This window comes from Diadema antillarum, unplaced genomic scaffold (genome assembly GCF_040938485.1).
Source record: "Diadema antillarum isolate AM-2024a unplaced genomic scaffold, OU_Dant_1.0 seq00000531_RagTag, whole genome shotgun sequence".
In the NCBI taxonomy this organism is placed as follows: Eukaryota; Metazoa; Echinodermata; class Echinoidea; order Diadematoida; family Diadematidae; genus Diadema; species Diadema antillarum.
In genome coordinates, this window is record NW_027271482.1 from 1103882 (window position 1) to 1126949 (window position 23068).

The window sequence follows — 23068 nt, forward strand, 5'->3', positions numbered from 1 at the left end:
TAGTTCAACCTTTACATCATATTTTTAATTCCTCACTCAGTACTGGTATTATACCATCTGAAATGAAACTTGCCAAGACCGTTCCAGTTTTTAAAAAAGGTGATCCAAGTTTGTGCAATAATTATCACCCAATATCAATTTTACCCTGTTTTTCTAAAATTTTAGAGAGATTGGTGTTTGATAGATAATATTTATTTTTAATTAAACATAATGTGTTGTATGACAGCCAGTATGGTTTTCGTCACAATCATTCTACGGACCTTGCCATTATTGAAGTTCATGATCGAATCCTGGATGAGTTAAATTCGGGGAATGAGGTCATTGCAGTCTTTATGGATTTATCAAAAGCTTTTGATTCTCTTTCACATTATATTTTGTTGCAAAAATTATATTATTATGGAATACGAGGTGTTTGTTTTGACTGGTTTAAATCATATCTGTTAGATAGGAAACAATACACTGTATTCAATTCTTGTACATCCACACAAAAAATCATTAGCACAGGAGTACCCCAGGGCTCAATTCTTGGGCCATTATTGTTTTTATTGTATATTAATGATATTGTAAATGTTTGTTCTGATTGTCGTTTTATTTTATACGCTGATGATTCTACAGTCCTTGCATCTCATAAAGATATCAATGTGTTGATTTGTAACTTGAATAGAAGTTTGGCTCAGATATCTTCATGGTTTAAAACAAATAAATTATTTTTGAATATTAGCAAGACACAGTGTATCCGTTTTAAAAGGAAAGGTGTACAACAGGAAATTGGCAATCTGACTGTCAAAATAGATTCAGATTCTTTAATGTTTTATGATTCTGTAAATTTTCTTGGTGTCACATTGACTAGCACTTTAAGTTGGAAGGAACATATTAATTCTGTTTGCCAAAAAGTGTCTCGTTTTGTTGGAATTTTAAACCGGTTGAAATATGAATTGCCAAAGTCTATATTATTCATCTTATATAATTCTCATGTTTTATCACATTTGACATATTGTAATTCTATCTGGGGGAATACATATTCTTCCCACTTGCAAAAGTTGATAGTTTTACAAAAGAAGGCTATACGTATCTGCACTGGCTCTACATATCAAGCGCCTACATCTGAATAATTTAAATCATTGAAAACTCTGAAGTTAATGGATATAAATAAGATGCAAATTGCCTCGTTGATACAACGTTATCATTCACAATCTCTCCCTCCATATTTTATGAATATGTTCATGATTAATGCTGATGTTCACACTCATTATACTAGATCATGTTACCAGATTCACCGATGGTCTGTCTCAAATGATAGGTCCAAATATTCATTACGGTATACTGGACCTGTATTGTGGAATGATTTGAACGTGAACCATGTTTTTAATGTACAATTTAATAATATTTTTAAAAAACAGTATAAAAAGATTCTTCCGAGTTTATACTGAAGTTCTATGTGAAAGTATCGGTTTTAGATTTTGGGTGATATCCTTATGTATTTTGACCATGTTAATTTGTTTGTTTGTTTGTTTCTGTATGTTTTTGCTTGTTTGTTTTCTCAATTCAAATCTGTTTCTATACATTATTAGATATGCACAGTCTTACAAGCCATTTAAAGGCTTTCTTATGTGCATTCCATTTTTCAGCATTACAGTTGTGTACTTTGTGCTGATTTGTATAGCATATGAATGTCACAATACCTTGTGTTAACGTTGTTTTGTTTTTTATATGTCATGTGTTTTTTTTATCCTTGTGGAATGATGGAAATAAACGAAATTTCTCCCACATTTTAATATGTTGTAGCTGAGACTGCGCTATCTTGTGAGTGTCCTCCGTTTTTTCATGCAATGTCAGGATCACGTTAAAAATTTTGGCTGAAATTAAGGCTTATCTTCGATGTGTAATATCAAGATATTTCTTTCTTTCTGCAACTTTCTTTGCAACAACTCAAATAAAATAGCCCCTATCACCCCCATATTTTGCACATGTTTAGTTCATGTCACGTACATTATTTCATAAAATAACAACTACTTGAATTGGACACCATCTTGTGTATGTAAATTAGGGTCAAAGGTCATAAATGTTTTATCCTGTATCTTGATAAATGCATGTCCTATCTATCCCATATTTTGCACACGCAAAGACCATGTTCCAAGAATTATTTCACAAAATAACCACTTTTTACTCAGATGCCGTCTTGTTTGTGCAAAGTGGGGTCAAAGGTCATATGTAGTTCTATCTGTATCTTTGCTATGACGTGTTATCTCTATGGGAGGGAATTTTTCTAGATGTGAAAATTGATATAATTGTCTTTATCGAGCACTATAGCTCACTTACCCTTCGGTGAATTTTTCCCAGATTTTCATATGTTGTAGCTGAGACTTTGCGCTATCGATAATGTTCCTCTCCTTTTTTTCATACGATGTCTGGACCACGTTAAAAAAACTTGGTTCTTCGATGTATTGAGATATTTCTTTCTTTCTGCTACTTTCTTTGCAATAACTCAAGAAAAACAGCCCCTATCATCCCCATATTTTGCACATGTTTAGTTCATGTCACGTACATTATTTCATAAAATAACAACTACTTGACCAGACACCATCTTGGGTATGTAAATTAGGGTCAAAGGTCATAAATGTTTCAACCTGTATCTTGGTGAATACATGTCCTATCTTTCCCATATTTTGCACACGCAAAGACCATGTTACAAGAATCATTTCACAAAATAACCACTTTTTGCTCAGAATGTGATGCCATCTTGGCTGTGCAAAGTTGGGTCAATGGTCAAATATACTTCATTCTGTATCTTCGTTATAGTGTACACCGAATTTGGTACCAAAGATGGCAGACCTGACTCTCTTTTCTAAATGAGAATCCAAATATCACACGGCCAATGTCTGTAAACACAGATAAAACCTATATGGTCATGCCTATTGCGATCAGGACTCGAATCATTGATTAAAAAAAAAATTGGATCACCTAATTTGTCAGTCTTGACAAATTCCGGTTCTAGTTCTTCTTCTTCTTCTTTTTCTTCTTTCTCCTCAAAAGTTGTGCAGACATGAACTCAAAAAGTCCTCTGCCTATCAATTTCAAACTCATACCATGTATGTATCATGTCCCAAAGACAACAAATATAATGTATCATTGTGATCAGTCGACCCTGACATCACTATGACGTCATTATATGAAAACACATTCTCAATCATATCTCATTAAAGGAATGGAATTTTTCAATGAAATTTACGTCACATATATTTCAAGTTATGCGCATTCTACTCATGTTCTCAAAATTCACATTTTTTCTTAAAACGTGCGCGTACGCGCGCGTTGAAATATTTGTATGCTCAAATCGAGCTCAAATTTTTTTTGCACACGTGTCAGACCATTTGGAACATTTTTTGAAAAATTGAAAAAATTTGACGGACGCGTATGCGCGCGCACATATACGCACGCACAGCTCATATGCAATAGAAATTTCCCGTTTTTACACACTTATCGGATGCCTGAAATGTCAAGGAATATTTCTACCAAGTTTCAAGTCAATCCGACTCAATATGATGTCATACGGGCCCGTCAAAGTTGAAATTCCGTGCGCGCGTCAATGGCGATATACAGTGCAACAATGCCAAAAAAATGCCAATTTTAAATCCGATTTTACTCGTCAGGATGGACGGTGACCCCCCCATTTTCTTTACATATTCTGAAAGCTGATGAGTTGTACATGTTATTTCATGGGTTGGCGATGCTGGAAAAATGATTAAAAGATATCAAATTTCTTAATAAAGTAAAAAAAGTAAATTTTCAAAATGACGTCATCAAATTTCAAGTTCACTCAAGCGTATCTCACTTATCCTTGGCCAATTTTCACCCAGATTTCAGTATGTTGTAGCTTATTAAATGCTCTTTCATTATTGTTACAACATTTTGATTGGATGATGGCATCACCTCGTAAAAATTGATTGAAAGTAATCTTGTCAAATTTGACCAGTTTACGTGTTATCTCTATGGGAGTGCAGTTTTTCTGGAATGAAAATTGACATGACTGTCTTTTTCGAGCACTAGCTCACTTATGCTTCGGTGAATTTCTCCCAGATTTTAATATGTTGTAGCTGAGACTTTAGGCTATCGATGATGTGCCCTTTATTTTTTCATACGGTGTCGGGATCATGTCCAAAAACTTGGTTGAAATTAAAGCTTATCTTTGATGTATTTTTATATATCTTTCTTTCTGCAACTTTCTTTGCAATCTAAAAAAAAACATACCCTATCGCCCCCATATTTTGCACATGTTTAGTTCATGTCACGTACATTATTTCATAAAATAACAACTACTTGATCGGACACCATCTTGGGTATGTAAATTGGGGTCAAAGGTCATAAATGTTTTATCCTGTATCTTGGTGAATACATGTCCTATCTTTCCCATATTTTGCACACGTAAAGACCATGTTACAAGGATCATTTCACAAAATAACCACTTTTTGCTCAGATGCCATCTTGTCTGTGCAGATCGGGGTCAAAGGTCATATGTACTTCTTTCTTTATCTTCGTTATGACGTGTTATCTCTATGGGAGGGAATTTTTCTAGATGTGAAAAATTGACATGTTTGTCTTTATTGAGCACTAGCTCACTTACCCTTTGGTGAATTTCTCCCAGATTTTAATATGTTGTAGCTGAGACTTTGCGCTATCGTCAGATGCCTATATTGGGATCAGGACTCAAATCATTGATTTTCGAAAAGATCGGATCGCCTAATTTGTCAGTGTTGACAAATTCCAAGTCTAGTTACCATTGGATTCCTTGCCCCCCAAAACTTACATTTAGGCACCAGAATTGAGTCAATAGCAGCATTAAACCCATAGATAATCGCAAATGTAGATTTCAAATGGCGGCCATTTTGAAATCCAATATGGCGAACACAAAGAGAGAATTCCAAGTGGCCCAATATCTGAAAATATTTGCAATATGCTAATGCACATTTCTGCCAAATTTAGTGCTAATATCACAAAATGCACAATATGTGACCCGCTACAACAAAAAGGTCCTCAAGTCGCGCATGGTCGAAGCCGTGAAAATCGAGTTTGAAGTCAGAGCATTAAAATTGGTCAAAACTTACGATTTCCTGATTTTGATATATTATTGGAGTCTAACATGTCTTCCATCATCTGTCGAAATTTTGAAGCAAAATGATCAAAGGAAAGATAAAAAAATAGCGTTTTTCTGAGCCATGTTTTTTGGCGTTTCAACGAAGCAGAAACTGGTTCGAAAATTTGGATTGAGCGCCACAGATAGGTTCCGCCCCTAACAACGACCAGAGTGATCTCATTGGTCAGTTTGCTGCTTGCTGCTAACCGAACCGTGAAGCTCGCACACTGCCCAGTCGACTGGTGCGTGCAGGCGGGGTGCGCTATGCTCAGCCGCTTCTCACATCCTGGTCACTGATTGGTTGGTGAGGAGACCGCCGACGCTGATGTGCTTGAATGAACTCTTCGGGGGTTGCTAGGGCTTACCTTCTATTGTCCAGAGGTGAAAACTGACTTGCGTGTCCCTTGATCGCGATTGCGTCAAAAGGAAGACTTTAAGGGCACTTTTCTCGAAAGAGTGATTTTCCAGACGTCTCGACATGCTCTCTTTTAAACATCGATATCTCCGCAGCCGATTATTTTTATAAAATGTGTTATATATCAATTTAAAGCAGAAAGATTAGGGGATTATATCATGCAATTTTCAAATAATCGACCTCGCCCGACTTTAGGATCATTTTGTTGTAGCGGGTCACATATGTTTGCTATGCTGCCCCACTATTGAGGCTGTGGTGGGAGTGTATATTAAAATATTCACACATGCAGGCATGCCGGCCACGTACTCGCTTGGGTGGCACAACACGCGCGCGGCCATTAAAATCTTCGCTCCACGCATTTTTACCTAAGATGACGTCTTTCCTTTATAGGTGTGTTCGTTCTCTCCTTGTTGATTGGCCGCCGACAGTCATGATCTGAATTTAGAATCACATTTTTCATCTATTACCATCCAACCTGGCAATGCCAATTTCTATCTATTTTTATTATTTTGATGATGACAAAATATTAAAAATGCCTTATTTTGTCAGTTTTTCTAAGAAAAAAAACGAGTACTTTTTAAGATTGCTATCTTTAATTCAAACCATTTTTTTTGGTCTTAGCTATCTACGTATCATAAAAATTAACAATGTGCTCCTCAAATCGGCCATTTGGTCAAACAGGTCTATCAAACTAGATTTTCAGCTATGTTCAGTCAAAGTAGCATGATATTTTTCTGTTGTGTGCCACATTTTCGAAATAGAAACAACAGTTCCTTCAAATCTCCCGACCCACCATTTTGATCAACAGTCTGATCGATAATTCTGACCCTATGGAATGTATTTTACTATTTTATATGAAAATTTGGGGAAAAGGGTGATACGAAAGTGACTTTAAATGTGTCAAAACTTGCATTAAAAGCAGCAGAATTCAATTTCCATTGAGACGTGAAGGAGAACCACACCGCTTCCATTGGGGTGCGTAAAGCACCATGAATCGCATTCATGGCGGTCCCATCAGCTACTTTATATGTAATGGCAAAAAATAACATGATAAAAATTGCTTTTTGGGCCTGATAAAATTACATTAATGAGAATGAGCTACGTAATAGATGCATGACTCGTGTCTTGTTATTCTACTTACCTACTATAGAAAATTTAACAAATTCCATTTTGTCAAATTTAATAAATATAACCACCCAAAAAAGTCAAAACCGTAATCATCAATGGGCTTCAAAATAGGCTAGCTAGCTACGCTCTTACCCCGGGGCGCTCCGTAACCGAAACCGAAGTGTTCGGGCAGGTCGCAGTTGGCTACGCTCATACAAACCACGCACAATAGAAATCTACTCAAGATAGAGATGTCGTGAGGATAGAAACCTTGACTATGAATTGCTTGTAATTCTTAAAAGATTTTAGGAAAGGAATCGTATATAGTCTGCATGTCTTTATTCAGTTTGTGAGAAATGTTGATTGTTCATGCTCTATCATTATCATAGAATCATAGATAGCCTATGGATTTGGATTCTACATTGCATAATACTGGCTTAGAGGCTTTATGATGTGGTCAGTAGATACGATAGCTAGTGGCATTTAAAATGATGATCCCCAGCCGAGCAGAGATTCTCAATTGTAAATTTGTGTGAACTTGTAATTTGTGATGTTCTGTATGCGTGCTTGTTTAAATTTACATGTATTGTAGATGAGGATGGATTCTGATAAAGTAAACAAGGTGAAAAGTAAATTGTACAAGCCAGGGTAACTTCCCTAGAATAGAGGATCTATTTAAAATGACACCCAAATTATGCAAAAAACAAATAGCATCATCAACAACACTCCATCAACTCTGCATATGTCAAATCTTTTGGGACTGAAGAAAAAGCTTCAACCAAGAGAAAATTTGACTTATCAGCAATAAGGGGTAAAATACCAAAAAAAAAAAAATGAAAGAATGGGGTCCACTATAGGTGCTTGACTTAAGCTATCATTTGACTTATAAGACTTAGACTTTTTAAGAAGAGCTGACAGTATAATATTCGCACCTCAGACATCCATGAATGACCATAACAAACAAAACAAACCCGTGCAAATACACCTGATATACTAGCACTGAGATAAGGTATATTCTAATGAATTTACACAATTCATTGGGAAGAGTACTGCAAGAGTGTATCCAACATCAATTGGCATACATTTTGACAAACAATAATATGCATTTGTTGTATGATGAAAATTGATTTGTCCATAGAAACAAAAAAAAAAAGAGAACATGAAAAGATTGTCACAAAACAAAGTGCAAATAAAGTTAACTGAATAAATGAATAAACAAAAAGAAATGAATAGATTGATTTCTAATTGATTGATGAATAAATAAATGAATACATTAAGAAATGAAAAGCAAATAAATTATGCCTTTAAGTTCCATAAGTTCCATTCCAGAAATTGCAAGCCTGTTTTATTTGTACACTTCTGTGGTGGCACGACTCCTTAATTCTTTAAAGACCTCTGAATATTCAAAACATGTGTGATATTTTTAATCTTTTCCAAGCCTATTCCCACATATTCTGCATAATTTGGGCAGATAAGCCGCATGTGCATATCTAAGCCAGTGTTAACATTTCCCCGGCACGGGGCGCTGTTACTAGTGCAGTCGGTACGTGTTGGCGTCGCTGTAACCTCGGCGCAGAGTGCGGGGCGCTGTGGTACGTGTTGGGGTCGTTGGTGCCAGCACCGGCAGACATGCTGCCTTCGAAGTGAAATAACAAAAAAAATGGTCGAGATAGACTTGTTAACATAAATCTAAAAATTGAGGCTTAGATATCAAAAAAGTAAGTATAGCACAAAACCACTTAAAAAAAAAAAACTGGTTTGTGTGTGTGGGTGAAGTTGAAAAAAAGGCAAGTTTTGTGTGAAAATCAATATGAAAAAGTAACTGTGAGTGTGACCGTGTAGAGTAGAGTGTGGGGAAGAGGACTGATTTCTCAATCATTATCAATGAATATGACGACCTGTATGAACTTGGACAGAGAGAGCACTTTCATTTTTCATATTTTTTCATTATCTCTCACAGCCACCTCGTGATCACGTCAAATTCGCCACCAGAAAAGAGGCTTATCAATGGTCGGTCGATAACCGAACAAATAACAACGCCATCTCTCGTCCACTGTGCGTACAATGCAAATATGCATTGTGTGTCCACAGCGTCAATACAACAAGCGAGTATGTGCGGCGACAAACATGTTAGCTGCGACTCTCATGTACAGACTCTTCACCTTATTTTTTACTCAAACAATATAATTATAAGTAATATTACCTTTTAAACATAATAATATTTATTGCCAGAACATCTGGTGATCAAACCGGGTAGTCATACAATATAAAGGACACTGATTTATGCCTATAAAAGAGTGTGCCTCCTTTGATTTCTTCACATTCAACATAAAAATAATAACAGCGATTATTATTATGACGGTGGCCAAGTGAGGGCGCATCTGCAATTGGATATGATAATAACAACACACGTTTCTTTGTACACTGGATAAATTTCCACTGCATGGTTTCTATTGCTTCGTAAACATATGCTGTGTCTCAAAACATATAACCTCCATATAATTTACCAATAACACAAGGGTTTAATTTACCCTAACTTTAGCTAAACTGCATAATTAAAAACAGTTAGGATTTGTCCTAACTTCACTTAAGCCACATCAATGACAACAGGATAACAGTAATTAACTACGTGACCTGGACCAACGACATATATCGGCATATCACAAATTATAACGAAACAGTCAAACCTTGTTCGCAGGGGTGACGAATGGTAATAGTGTGTGTGATTGCGATAGGGCGTGTCCACACTTGTAGTTAATTCGCTAACACTGCGTCGTGAGGAGAGTTGAATTCGGACGCTGCTATGGGGAGTCACTCAGTCGCTTCATCTGCGACACTACGGCATTTCCACTAGGCGGCGTGAAGTGCCAGCGAGGGTCGCGAACGACGTGGCTGAGGCCTGGGGTGCCGTGGAGATGTTGGGGCTGGTCCTGGAAATACGTGTGCCACGGTTTCCGTGTGGCAGTCGGAGCATAGCTGGTGCTGGTTGGCGCCGGGGTCAAAGGCGTTGGCGTGGCAGTGTTGACCAGTATCGACGGCCAAAGTGAGTGGCGTAGTGGCACTGGCCAGTAGCCAGCCAAGGTCGGCGTCGCGTCTGCACCCATCGATGTCTGGGCCGAGGGTCAGCAGCGTAGCAGCACCGGGTGGCTAGCAGAACTGGCCGTCGAGGTAGCCATGCTGGTGTATGTTGTTTCCTCGTGTGTATAAACAATGTTCAGTGCCCATTGTAGCGTCTTGATTTACTGCTGCCCTTTTATTTCTTAGAGGGAACTGGCGTCAAGTGAAATTGTATCTGTCGCAATTTTTTGTAGACAGTTCCTTCGCGGGACGGCACCGCGGCGCTGAGCTGAGAGTCTGTTGTTTCCACTGGTGTGTGCCCCCGAACGTCCGTGGAGATGTCAACCGCTCAGCTGACGTGATAGTGTCTGCGTTTAATCATTTCGGGGACGTAAAGATATCCTAGGCCAGGGAGTTTAGATTTCGTGGGCTGACCAGAATGCCCACAAGCTAGCCGCTCCAGTTGGTCATTACCGGTCATGTGTATTCAAATGTACTCTAAACATACCTAAATAACCTGTCATGAATATGCCGTTTTATTCACATTTGGCCTAGAACTGGTCATTGACTAGCTAACAGCTGGTAGCATAGTGTAAATAAACAAACAAGGAACATCTGTCTACATCTTGCATGACTGAGATTGTGGCAATATGCGAAGTTAACAAAAGAAGGGGAAAGTGAAGACGCTACATTTATCCCCCTCCTAGTGAACAAATAATAACAGGTTAATTGTGAACGATTTGAAATACATGTACACGTTTCAACATGCGACTTATAGCCAAATGTGGTTAATTCTACCAAGGAGGTTTAATACATTGGAGTTCCAACTGGCTGCAATTATTCAAACAGTTGTCAGATTTCTATTGATGTACAAAAGAATTCCACAAGTGCACTTGTGCCTTAGATGATCGATGTTCCAAGCTGCTGTCTTGATGAGCAATCTGAAGATTCATTTTGAATGTTATCATAATGTTGGCCATATTTTGCTTATTTATATATCAAATGAAATGAAATTTTACGTAAGGCCAAAAAAAAAAATTGTTGCATTGGCGTAACATGAGATTTTCAAATAGGGTCGGTCGGGCGGAATTTTTTTTTTTTTTTTTTGCTACCTGCATTTTACGTGTAAAACTCGTGCTCAGCTCAGTAAACAGTTACAACTGCTGCACCGAATGTGCTGTGTTCATCTATTTTACAAATCATTTATGAGGCCGATATTACTGGAATTATACCCCTTCACAGAATTTAAAGATGTTGAAATCCCTATCCTGAATGTTTTCACTTCATATTTTACTATTTTGACTTAGATAAAGTTGACCCATATGTACAATCTTTTCATCGCACACGGCGATCTCTATTACAGTCCCACATATACAGATTCGTGTAAGTTCTCCACACAAGAAACCTATGGCAAAACTGTGCACAATACATCGCAGTCTGAATGCTACGTATACACTGAATAAATCTTGTTAAAGTACGTGTCCATGTTGGAAACAGATGACGTACTGATCAAGGAAGGCTTATGCGAGGCGCTAGATCTCTCCCTCGTACATCCGATATCCCCAGAGCCGTTTCCACTTCCGGGTTTGTGCGATCGCGATCGCAATCAACAAGATATTTGATATCGATAGCAAAAAAAAATAATAAAAAAACATGGGGTCGGCGGAATTTTTAGGGTCGGGCGGGATACGCCAATGCAACAATTTTTTTTTTTTGGCCTAATGATAAAGCATGAAAAACAAAAGTCAATTCCAGTCAAGTAATTTCATCTTTATTTCAGCATTTTTTGCTCAATTTCTACTTGCGCATCCTTGTGTCTGTACCACCTACCTTTTATAAGAAGGGATAGCGAAAAGTAATTCCAATCACAAAGACATATCTTCCTTTGAAAGTGGCTGGTGATTATGCAATGAGACACGAGTCAATTGTCTTCCTATCTGAGCAGCAGATCCAGTTTGCCAACATGCTTCAAATATTTTTGAGCGGCGGCTTCGAACATCTAGCAAGGGAAATAAGACGGTTGTGACTCCATTCTCTAGAACCTCCTTGATCTTACTCCTTCTTTATACATATTATTTGCCAATATGAATACAGCTCATAGCCATTATCTGTAACTCACGTTAAAAAATCTGTGTGGGGATAGCCTGTTACAACAATCTACTGAGCTAAATAAAGGCTATCTCACACAAATATCATCTACATCCACTTATACGCTACACATTTTGACACAATTTCCTACTGATATTCACATCCTGCTCATCCCTTTTCATAAAATTTATCATGAAATTAAATGTCGTCAGTATCTTGCACATGTTAAATGATGACAATTGGTAATAAAACACATGGTAGCCTCTAACGTTACACCAAATTTAACAGAGGTATGTTAACGTGCGTAAAGGACAAGTTCACCTTCATGTACATGTGGATTGAGTGAATGCAACAATATTATTAGAACACATCAGTGAAAGTTTGAGGAAAATCCGACATTCCGTTCAAAAGTTATGAATTTTTAAAGTATCTGCGCAATTACTGCTGGATGAGAAGACTACTACAGTGTGTGAGGTCACATGCGTACAATGATATAATGAAAATAAAAAGAGAATTTCACAAAATTTTACTTTTTGAATAAAGTGCACATTTCTTGGACTTGTTACTGATGTATGTTAAGGATAATATTATTCCCCTTGCCTTCTGAAAGAGAGAAGTCGAGTGTTCTTTTGTTATGCGAGAAAAGTGAAAATAAGGTGAATTTTCTTTATACTTTCTTTATACCGTTGTACTCATGTGACATCACAAGCTATAGTAGTCTTCTCATCCAGCCATGACTGAGCAGAAACTTTAAAAATTCATAACTTTTGAACGGATTGTCGGATTTTCCTCAAACTCTCACTGATGTGTTCTACTAATATTGCTGCATTCACTCAACCCACATGTCTATGAAGGTGAACTTGTCCTTTAATATAAGGAGACAACAGAGGTGGCTCTGTTTATACAGTATGTCCCCCAAAAAATTACAACGGGACCCTTCGCAATGATATCTTTAAAAATAGTGAATCAATCTAAATACAAATTCAGGGTATGAAACTATAACTCATTGCCCACATCTTACAGAAAACCCCATTCGATTTGCTTCAGAGGTCAAAGAGAAATGAGGAATTTTGTAGAGGATGTCGGGAATCTCTTCTGTCCAAATTCTGTCTATTATTATTCACACACAAGAGCATTGAATTGCTAAAATTGGAAGAACCAGACTCATGACATGCTTTACAACAATCCACATTTCTCTGTGACCGCTTTCAAATTGAATGGGGTTTTCTGCGAAATAGAGCTAAGATGTTAGATTTTAAAACCCTGAAGCAGCACTTAGACAGGTTGATCATTATTGGGTTTTATCAATTCGAAAATCGGATTGTAATTTTTGGGGCGACTTACTGCAGCAAGTCCCCCAAAAAATTACAATCAGATTTTCGCATTGATAATGCCCAATATGATAAAATTTTTTAAATACTACTTCAGGGTCTTAAAATATAACATTTCAGCTCTATTTTGCAGAAATCCCCATTCGATTTGGTTAAGCGGTCACAGAGAAATGTGGATTGTTGTAAAGCATGTAATAAATCGGATTCTTCCGAGTTTAGCATTTCGATGATCTTGTGTGTGAACAATAGACAGAACTTGGACAGGAGATTCCCGACATCCTCTACAAAATTCCGTATTTCTCTTCGACCACTGAAGCAAATCGAGTGGGGTTTTCTGTAAGATGAGGGCAATGAGTTATAGTTTCATACCCTATATTTGTATTTAGATTGATTCACTATTTTTAAAGATATCATTGCGGAGGGCCCCGTTGTAATTTTTTTTCTGGACATACTGTATAGCCGGAGGCCGCTGCTAATACAAAGAAACTCACGTGATGTGCATGAAATTAAAACGTTCGGCACTAGTCCTGACTGAGTCCGTGAGTGGGTCTGTCTTTTTACCAATGTGATTGATACTGCGCGGTGAAGTCCAGCAATCGCAGTTGACAAAGGCATGTGGACCCTACACGATGAGAATCAGGAAAAAGGAGCTCAACGAGATGTGGCGATGCTGCACGGAGCTAGGCTTGTGGTCAAAGCGGCTCGTTGCAGAGAATATCTCGGAGACTTGAAGAGATGCGACACTACGCCAGAACAGTCAGGGTTGAAGATCGATACGGAGGTAAGACGGTATGATGTTTAAACGATGTCAGCAAAAATGAAGGTTGAAGATCTCGACGTTTGTGGTTTGCATCGCCGAACGGGGGAGAAAATGTGGAAATATCTTGATGCTCGTGGCTCGAATCGCCAAACGGAGAGAGAATAAAATAAATAACACATGAAATGAAGGGCTGACATGTATGAATGACTCAAATGCGATGTTTACTTGGTGGTGGCTGATGGGGGAGGTGCCGTGGTTAAAGGGGGCTTCTTGACACCGCCGCTGGCTGGGGCGGACTTGCGAGCTGCCTTGGTGGTCAGCTGTTTGCGGGGAGCCTTTCCTCCAGCAGATTTGCGTGCAGTCTGCTTGGTACATGCCATGTTGATAGAACTGATGTCGGGAGAATATGGTATTTGCTGCAGCTTTTTGTAGACAGTTCCTTCGCGGGACGGCACCGCGGCGCTGAGCTGAGAGTTTGTTGTTTCCACTGGTGTGTGCATTTCGGGGACATAAAAATATCCTAGGCCAGCAAGTTTAGATTTCGCGGGCTGACCAGAATGCCGACAAGCTAGCCGCTCCAATTGGTCACTACCGGTCATGTGTATTCAAATGTACTCTAAACATACCTAATAACCTGTTGTGAATATGCCGCTTTATTCACATTTGGCCTAGAACTGTCCGCGGCCAGGTCATTGACTAGCTAACAGCTGGTAGCGTAGTGTAAATAAACAAACAAGGAACATCTGTCCGCATCTTGCGTGACTGAGATTGTTGCAATATATGAAGTTAACAAAAGAAGGGGAAGGTGAAGATGCTACAGCATAAATATGATGGAAAAAGTGAAATTCAATGACGAGTTGACCTTGACTTTTGACCCCTGATCTTGACCTCATGACCTCACAATTCCCTAGATAATCACTGCCAGTCAGTACCTGCATATGTACTATGTTCCATGAAGATACCTGGAACGCTCTCCAAGATATGATGCATCACGCGTTACCCCGGGTTACCGTAGTACCCCAGGGCAGTGCCGTATATTAAGAGAGTCTGGCCAACTCGGTTTTCGGCTTATGTGTTTTGAAGCCTGTGATTGGTCAAAAGCTGGTCCCGTGATCTACAGGCGCCATGTCGTTACCAAAGTCAATCACGCGGGCGTGAGCAGAGTTCATACGCAGTGCCCATTGTTGAACATGCGCAGCTACGCGTTAATATTGCTTGCCTTTGGGACATCCCTTATATCAGTCACGGTGCAGTGTCCTTGCCATTGTCTATTTTATTGAAGTATATGAAAGATATTTTGATATCTTACTGCAATGAACTGAAAATTCGTCATGCCTTTCCTGCGCAGCATGGCGTTGTGCTAATCGACCTGGCTCAAGTGTAATGATGCACCGCTTTCCGACAGATCCAAAACGAAGGAAAGAAGTGGGAAATTAGAGTGTGACGGGAAAACTATATGATTTTTTTTTCTTTTGATTCCTCGCGGTGTCTTTCAGACTATCCAAGTTTTGATTCACATTAAGATTGTATGTCATCGCTAGAACGTACAAAGTGTTGCCTGAGACATTTGTCTGTCCTTCATTCGTAATCAATTTTCTTGAAACCGTTGGCCATAAAGTTTGACATGATTGTGTGCATGTATGTGGGAGTGGACGGATTTTTTTTTAGCATATAACATTTGTGTAAGCACGTTCAAAGTGAACGATCAAAATCATAATGGTTAAAATCTTAAAATACCGGTACTGCCATTTCCCCCATATCTGTATACAATTTCTGAAGGTGAGTACATGTATTTCCAGACGAAACTTACTGCCCGACCGTGATTCTCTTTTGATTTTGTTTTGTTTTGTTTTGTTTTGTTTTTTTTGGGGGGGGGGGTTGGGGTTGGGGTTGGGGGTCATGGGAGGTGGCAAAGGTCAAGGATCGATGTCAGGTAAAATGTTAAAATTCTACTATCTATTGTTGAAATATTATTACCCAGTTCATCCATACCTTGGAGATTATACCCAATGCACAAACTTAAAACCAAACGCGGTATTTGCATGCCACCATTACTACACGATGACGCATAGGGAAAGATTTTGGCCATGATGGTCAAAGGTCAAGTGAAAATACTAAAATGACAGTAATTTCCGCAGATTTGTTGAATAACCACTTAAAGTATTGCCATGAAAATAGATTGGTCAACTTACGAGTAAAAAATGCTCAAATTCCTTAATACTTCTCTTTTAAATAAAACTCATCCATTTACACCAGTTCAAGGAAAGTAAACACTCAATGCATTAAATTTTGTGACAAATTTTTCTGCCAATAATATGTGAAACTGTCGTGTAACATTGTCAAGGCGTACTCTACATCTGCTAAGAACAATGTAATATGGTGGAGGTATACCGGTCGCCATTTGGACATTTTCATTTTCTAAAACTCATTTCATATCCATTCAATGGTCCTGATCATAGTTTGTATTTGGTACGGATGTCACTGAGGATATCCCTCATGATTATTTTGTTATCCAGGTACTTGTGCTTGTTCAATTGTTCAATTACAGGTCTTTTTTTGAAATTACTTTAAAACATTTTGAGATCATTTTACATACCGTTATATGCACTTGCCGATGACGTTTCATGTTGTATATTTATATGCATTGTACATAGGTGTATTCCTCTTGAATTAGGGCCTACTTATACTAGGCCTTCATGTCAGTTTATGGTACTAAATAGGATGGTAATTGACGGCTATTTATGTGCGAAACAGTAAAACTGTGAAATTCGTCTATCGTCTGTGCACAGTACAACTAGAATTGTAAATATATATACATTGTATCATTTTGTTATACAATATTCTTGTTCCCTGGACAACTTGCTAAATATACAATATAGCACAGGGGCCTACAGTCTAGTGAAAGTTTACGACACGACATACTGTGAATTCTTCTTTTATTTATACAGCAATAATTTATATTTATATTCAGGGATTATGTCCTTTAAACAGCTTCCCTATTGTTTATATACCTGTGTGCTTGTGTCTATTTGAATGTGTAAAAATGATTGATTGTTGGCTTTGTTCAACATGAATGGAATGAATGAATGTCCCTCCCCCAACCTACACCCTTTCTCTCCCTCTCTCTCTCTCTCTCCCTTTCTCTCCCTCTCTATAAAAAAAAAAGTCAAGCAACACTACAGTGCCTTGCGCCTTTGGGACGCCTGCGCTAACCCCAAAGCGCACACGCTAAAACCATAAGCGCACTGTACGCTGGGTAACGACATGGCGTTCAATTTATGAGTTGGCCAGACTCTCTTAATATACGGCACTGCCCCAGGGTACGTTGTGTAGCGCCACCTCATGTCCACTCGAGGACAGCCGCAGAGAAATGCGTGCACTGTGTGTGTGTGTACAGTCATTCTCATGCCACTGCATGTGATGCAGCATGGATGGTATGCTGTGCTAGCAATATAGCGTGTGCTTCAGTGCAGTGCAGTGCAGTGGCTAGCATGTGCTAGCTCCTGCACCAAAATACTTTCCCACTCTTTGGCACCCAGGGTACAACCTTTAACAAGAGACCCGGGGGTCATGCGCTCACCTGAGTATTCTTGCAGACTCTTGCATGAGAACATTGGAAACTTATGGTGGGGGTAGCTTTGAGAGTGGGGGCATGGTGTCCATTTACATATTCCATCACACTGGTAAAAAATACCTCCCAAGTACACTGTACTTTATAGAATGTTGGATTATGCAGCTTGGGGGAAAAAAAGACTTAAAGCCCTGTCACTTTTGATTAGAACTAGAGAAAAATATTATTAACTATTCATTAATTTAGGAGGTTTGGACCCCTAGGGCCCCAAAGGAATGCATGGTGCCCATTCAAACACTTTGAAATCTTATCCCCATGGGAATGCTATTTGCCAAGTTTGGTGAAAATCCATTATGTTGTTTTCAGCAAGAAGATGACAATTTAGGCCCACATTTGGACCCCCCATCTTATCCCGCATCCTTGGGTCCCAAGGTGGTGGTGGGGGGGGGGGGGGGGAGGGCACCCCCAGGTGGGGCATGGTGCCCACTTGATGGGATGCTACCTGCCAATTTTGGTGAAAATTCACAATGGCATTTTCACGAAAAAGATGAAAATGTACAATTTTGGCCCCATTAGGACCCCTCCCCATCCCCCTCCCCTGGGTCCCAAGGGGGGCACCCCTGATTCCGCCATGAGCAAACTTGAAATTACAGTCATCAATGTACTAATTCATAGTATTAACTTAGCTCTGTTACTTCTGGCTCTAGAGAAGAAGATTTTTTTTAAGATTCCTTAATTGGGGGGGGGGGGGGTTGGGCCCCTCTGGGGGCCCCCCCAGGTGGGGTATGGTGCCCACTTGAAGAAATTGAGATCCTATCCCCCTAGGGATGCTACCTGCCAAGTTTGGTGAAAATCGGTCAAGGGGTTCTCAAGAAGAAGATGAAAATGTAAAAAGTTTACGCACGACGCACGACGCACGACGCAGAAGGGACGAAGAGTGATCGCAATAGCTCACTTGAGCCTTCGGCTCAGGTGAGCTAAAAAAAAAAAAAAAAAATTTAACAAAATGTGACCCGCGACAACTGTTTCAGGCAAAAGTCGCAAGAGCAAATTCCCTCCTAGGCGGGGTACAAAGATTTTGACCATTATTTTGTCGATATAGGTTTTTTGCAGAAATTGAATCTTTGATATGTTTTCTACATCTACACTAAATTTCATAGCATAAGACTAAGTTTCTCCTATCGAAAATGGAATTTTAAGCACCCTATGTTGGATCGCACTCGTCAGTTTCGAGCTTCTTTCGAACGCCGCGCCAATATCTCCAGTGTTGCTACGGCGCAGGGTCTCGCACACGATTGGCTGGTGCGTTGCATACATTTACATAATTTGGCTTTCGGAGACACCAGTTGCGTTTGGGGAATGCTTTGTCCACGCATTCACGATTACATGCTCCATTGTTTGGTTTATATACGCTCGCTCTGTAGTGCGTGCTCTTCGTTTGGCTTTCTATCCAAACTATTCTACCGCAATGTTCGACAACGGAAGTGAAACAAAAATCATGTAGCATGACATAATCGTGTGAAAAGAAAACTAAATATTCTCAAACTTGTCTACTTGTACATGGAGTAAAAATTATGACAGCAGCAGACTGACTCAATGGAAGGTAGATGAGAGGAAAGGAGCGGTCACATGTGACCAATTATATTCAAATACTACACGTCAAGATCGCACCAAACTAACGGGTCGTGTTTGTTTGTTTGTTTGTCTGATTTAATTTAATGAGCATCACCGAACAAAGCAACATATGCATGTCTTGCAAAGGCAAAACAAACAGGAAGCGTGACCCTTGCCAGCACTAGCAATTTTCTGCTTTCAAAAGGCACCACAATGAAAACGCGATTTGTAAATGTGTGGATTCGTCACCGCTCCTGTTACGTGCACACGGCCATGGCATGTGGATGCCATTGCGTAATGCGTGCACCATACACATGTACTAGTACATTGTACATGTAGGCCTACACCATACGTGCAATTATCGTATTCGCCATCTTGAAAGATGTACTGGTAAACAAACCCGAGCAAAATGCATTGTTTATCGGCTCCATACGCTGAGCTCCGAGGAAGGTGCCCGTGAAATTTGACTCTCTCAGTGAGCCAATCAGAAGGTGATGTGGTTGCTAGAGGTGGAGCTTAAAGGGATAGTACAATATTGGTGGAGATGAGAATTGGACTCTTAAATTTTTGCGAGATACCAAGAAAACACTTATGATATAGCACAGAGCATACCATTTTAAGAGGAATTCAAAGATTATTTGATGAAAATCGGTTTTGGAATAACTGAAACATCCAAAAACAAAGTAAAACAAAGCGATCGTTACAAAGTGTGGGTCCCACACTTTATCAGAATCGCTCTTTTTTGGATATCTCAGCCATTTCAAAACCAATTTTTATCAAATAAATGTTGAATTCCTCATAGAATTACATGCACTTTCATATTTCATACGAGATTTCTCATTATCTCACCTAAAATTGTTAGAAACCTGAAATTAGGTCTCAACCAGAACTGTACAATCCCTTTAAATCGATTGGCACCATCGTACGGATGGGTGATTCTCCCCTCGCATCGCCGCTCAGACATTGTCTTTGAGAAAGAGGTGAATCTTCAAAGCCTGTTTTCTCGCAATTTTGTCAGGCTAACAACTTCAAAAAAGCATTTTGTTTCTCTTTCTATGCCCACTTATGGTGCCAAAGAATACAAGTGTTTTATATCGATGCAAAGCTTAGGAAATGGGCAATGAGATTCATTGAAAAAAATGAATTTTCAAAATTCCCGACTTTTGCCTGAAACCGTTGTCGCCGGTCACAAATGGCTGATTTTTATTTGGTACCCCAGGATACCATTTATGTCCTCATATGGAGAAAAAAAAATATGACATTTTAACATTTTAACTTGACCTTTGAACTTTGACTTCATGACCCAAACTTCCCACTAGAGAATCTAACTTGGTCAATACATGAATGCACTAAGTTTAAAAAAAAATACCTTCAGGCATTGCATAGATATGGGGGAAATTGTGAAATTTTGTGCATTTGTCCTTGACCTTTGACCTTGAGCATGTACACCCATAAGTTAATAGGCACAACTTCACCCCCTAATACATTTACCTGCCAAGTTTCATTGGAATACCTCAAATAGTTTTTTAGTTATACTGTCCACAGAATAGATTACGGATGGACGGACAGACAGACGGAAGGATGGATGGAAGGAAGGACAACCCGACGGACAACCCGGAGGCATAAAAATTCATATTGAGGCAGAAGGTGATCTGTGAGCTTTCAGGGATCACCTAATACAAAAGCAGGATTCTTTACAATAACAGGCAATAATGAGAATATACCAAATATACCAAATTCCACTTAAAGGACAAGTCCACCTTCATATACATAAGGATTGAGAGAATGCAGCAATATTAGTAGAACATATCAGTGAAAGTTTGAGGAAAATTGGACAATCCGTTCAAAAGTTACGAATATTTTAAGTATCTGCACAGTCACTGCTGGAAGAGAAGACTACTACAGTGTATGATGTCACATGTGTACAACTATATGGGAAAATAAAAAGAGAATTTCACAAAACTTTACTTTTTGAATAAAGTGCAAATTTTTCGACTTGCTACTGACGTATGTTAAGGGTAATATTATTCCCCCTGCCTTCTGAAAGAGAGAAGTCGAGTGTTCTTTTGTTATGCGAGAAAAATGGAAATATGTTGAATTTTCTTTGTTCTTTCTTTATATCGTTGTACTCATGTGACATCACAAGCTATAGCAGTCTTTTCATCCAGCCGTGACTGAGCAGAAACTTCAAAAATTCATAACTTTTTAACGGATTGTCCGATTTTGCTCAAACTCTCACTGATGTGTTCTACTAATATTGCTGCATTCACTCAACCCACATGTCTATGAAGGTGAACTTGTCCTTTAAAATGAAATTTTATTTTATAAGTTTGCCATTCAGTGTGGAAAAAAAGTGGTTGATATTTGATGGTGTTGAATGAGACAACAATCTCAGTTACCTTTAGGTCCAAAAAATTTCCCATAGCATGATTTGCAGAATGGTTTCTTGTCATGCTGTGGAGTAAAGACAAAAGAGAGAAAAGACATGAACATTGAACACTTTTATTTAGGAGCACAACAGACCTAACCTTAATGAGAACCTACTGTGGAAAAAAAAGGGAAATGTCTTTAACATGCATTTTCAACTAGGTTTGATCTCATCACAGGGATGAGATAGGCGATACGCAAGATGGGGCGGGGGCAATATACAATGCATTAACAATTTCAATATCAATTCATTTATTTTCATTCTTCTTTTCCAACAAAACACAACACAGAATAGATCAGGAATTATACAATAAACATATACATTCGCAAAGGATAAATGATACAGATCAAGATATGCATGCATACTGGCAAAAAATACAAGTTATGCTTCAGTTGAGAAAACAAGAGACCCGGGGGTCACGTGCTCACCTGAGTATCGCAAGTTCACCTTCCATGCATTCTTGCAGACTCTTACCTGAGAACATTGGAAACTTGTGGTTGGGGTAACTTTGAGAGCTGGGGGCAAAGTGCCCATTTGCATATATTCCATCACACTAGTAAAAATATCTGCTAAGTACACTTTACTTTATAAATAGAATGTTAGACTATGCAGTTTGGTTAAAAGTAAAAGACTTAAAGCCCTATCACTTTTGATTGTAGAGAAGAATACTATTGAATATTCCTTAATTTAGGAGGTTTGGACCCCCTGCCCCAAGGAAAGCATGGGGCCCATTCAAACACTTTGAGATCCTACCCCCTAGCAATGCTACTTGCCAAGTTCGGTGAAAATCCATTATGTTGTTTTCAGCAAAAAGATGAAAATTTAGGTCCAATTTGGATCCACTTGGAACTACAGTCACCAATGTACAAACTCAGAGTAATTTTGCTTTATTACTTCTGGTTCTAGAGAAGAATTGTTAATATTCCTCACTAGGGCCCCCTCGGGTCCCCAAAGGGGAGCATGGCGCCCTGTTGAACAAAGTGAGATCATAACCCCCTGGTGTTAATGCTACCTGTCAAGTTTGGCGAATATTCATCAAGGGGTTTTCAACAATTATGAACATATACAATTTACATCACCATTTGGACCCATCCCATCCCACTCCCTTGGGTCCCAAAGGAGGGGGGGGGGGGGCACCCCTGATTCTGTCATGAACAAACTTGAAACAGCAGTCATCAATATACTGACTCATTGTATTAACCTATAAACTCAATCACTTCTGGTTCTAGAGAAAGTTTTCAAAGATTCCTTACTGATGATGGGTGGTTTCGGCCCTCCAGGGGGCCCCAGGTGGGGCATGGTGCCAATTTGATGGAATTGAGATTCTATCCCCCTAGGGATGCTACCTGCCAAGTTTGGTGAAAATTAATTGGGGAGTTTTTAAGAAAAAGATGAAAATTTACAATTTAGGCCCCAATTTAAGTCCCCTGGGGTCCCCAGGTGGGGCATGGTGCACATATGATGGGAATGAGATTCTATCCCCCTAGGGAAGCTACAGGTCTGCCAAGTTTGGTGATAATTCATTATGGCATATTCAAGAAAAAGATGGAAATGTACAATTTGGGC

The 23068-nt window shown here is 39.0% G+C and overlaps 1 protein-coding gene across 1 annotated transcript in view; it reads right to left on the minus strand.

Moving 5' to 3' along the window:
- LOC139734525 (cysteine-rich protein 1-like) overlaps positions 1-23068 on the minus strand; it is a 124144-nt gene that overhangs the window by 46517 nt on the left and 54559 nt on the right. Inside the window, exon 3 of the mRNA XM_071645301.1 lies at positions 21474-21528. Within this exon, the coding sequence (XP_071501402.1) occupies positions 21474-21528 (55 nt within the window). The remainder of the gene's footprint in view (positions 1-21473; positions 21529-23068) is intronic.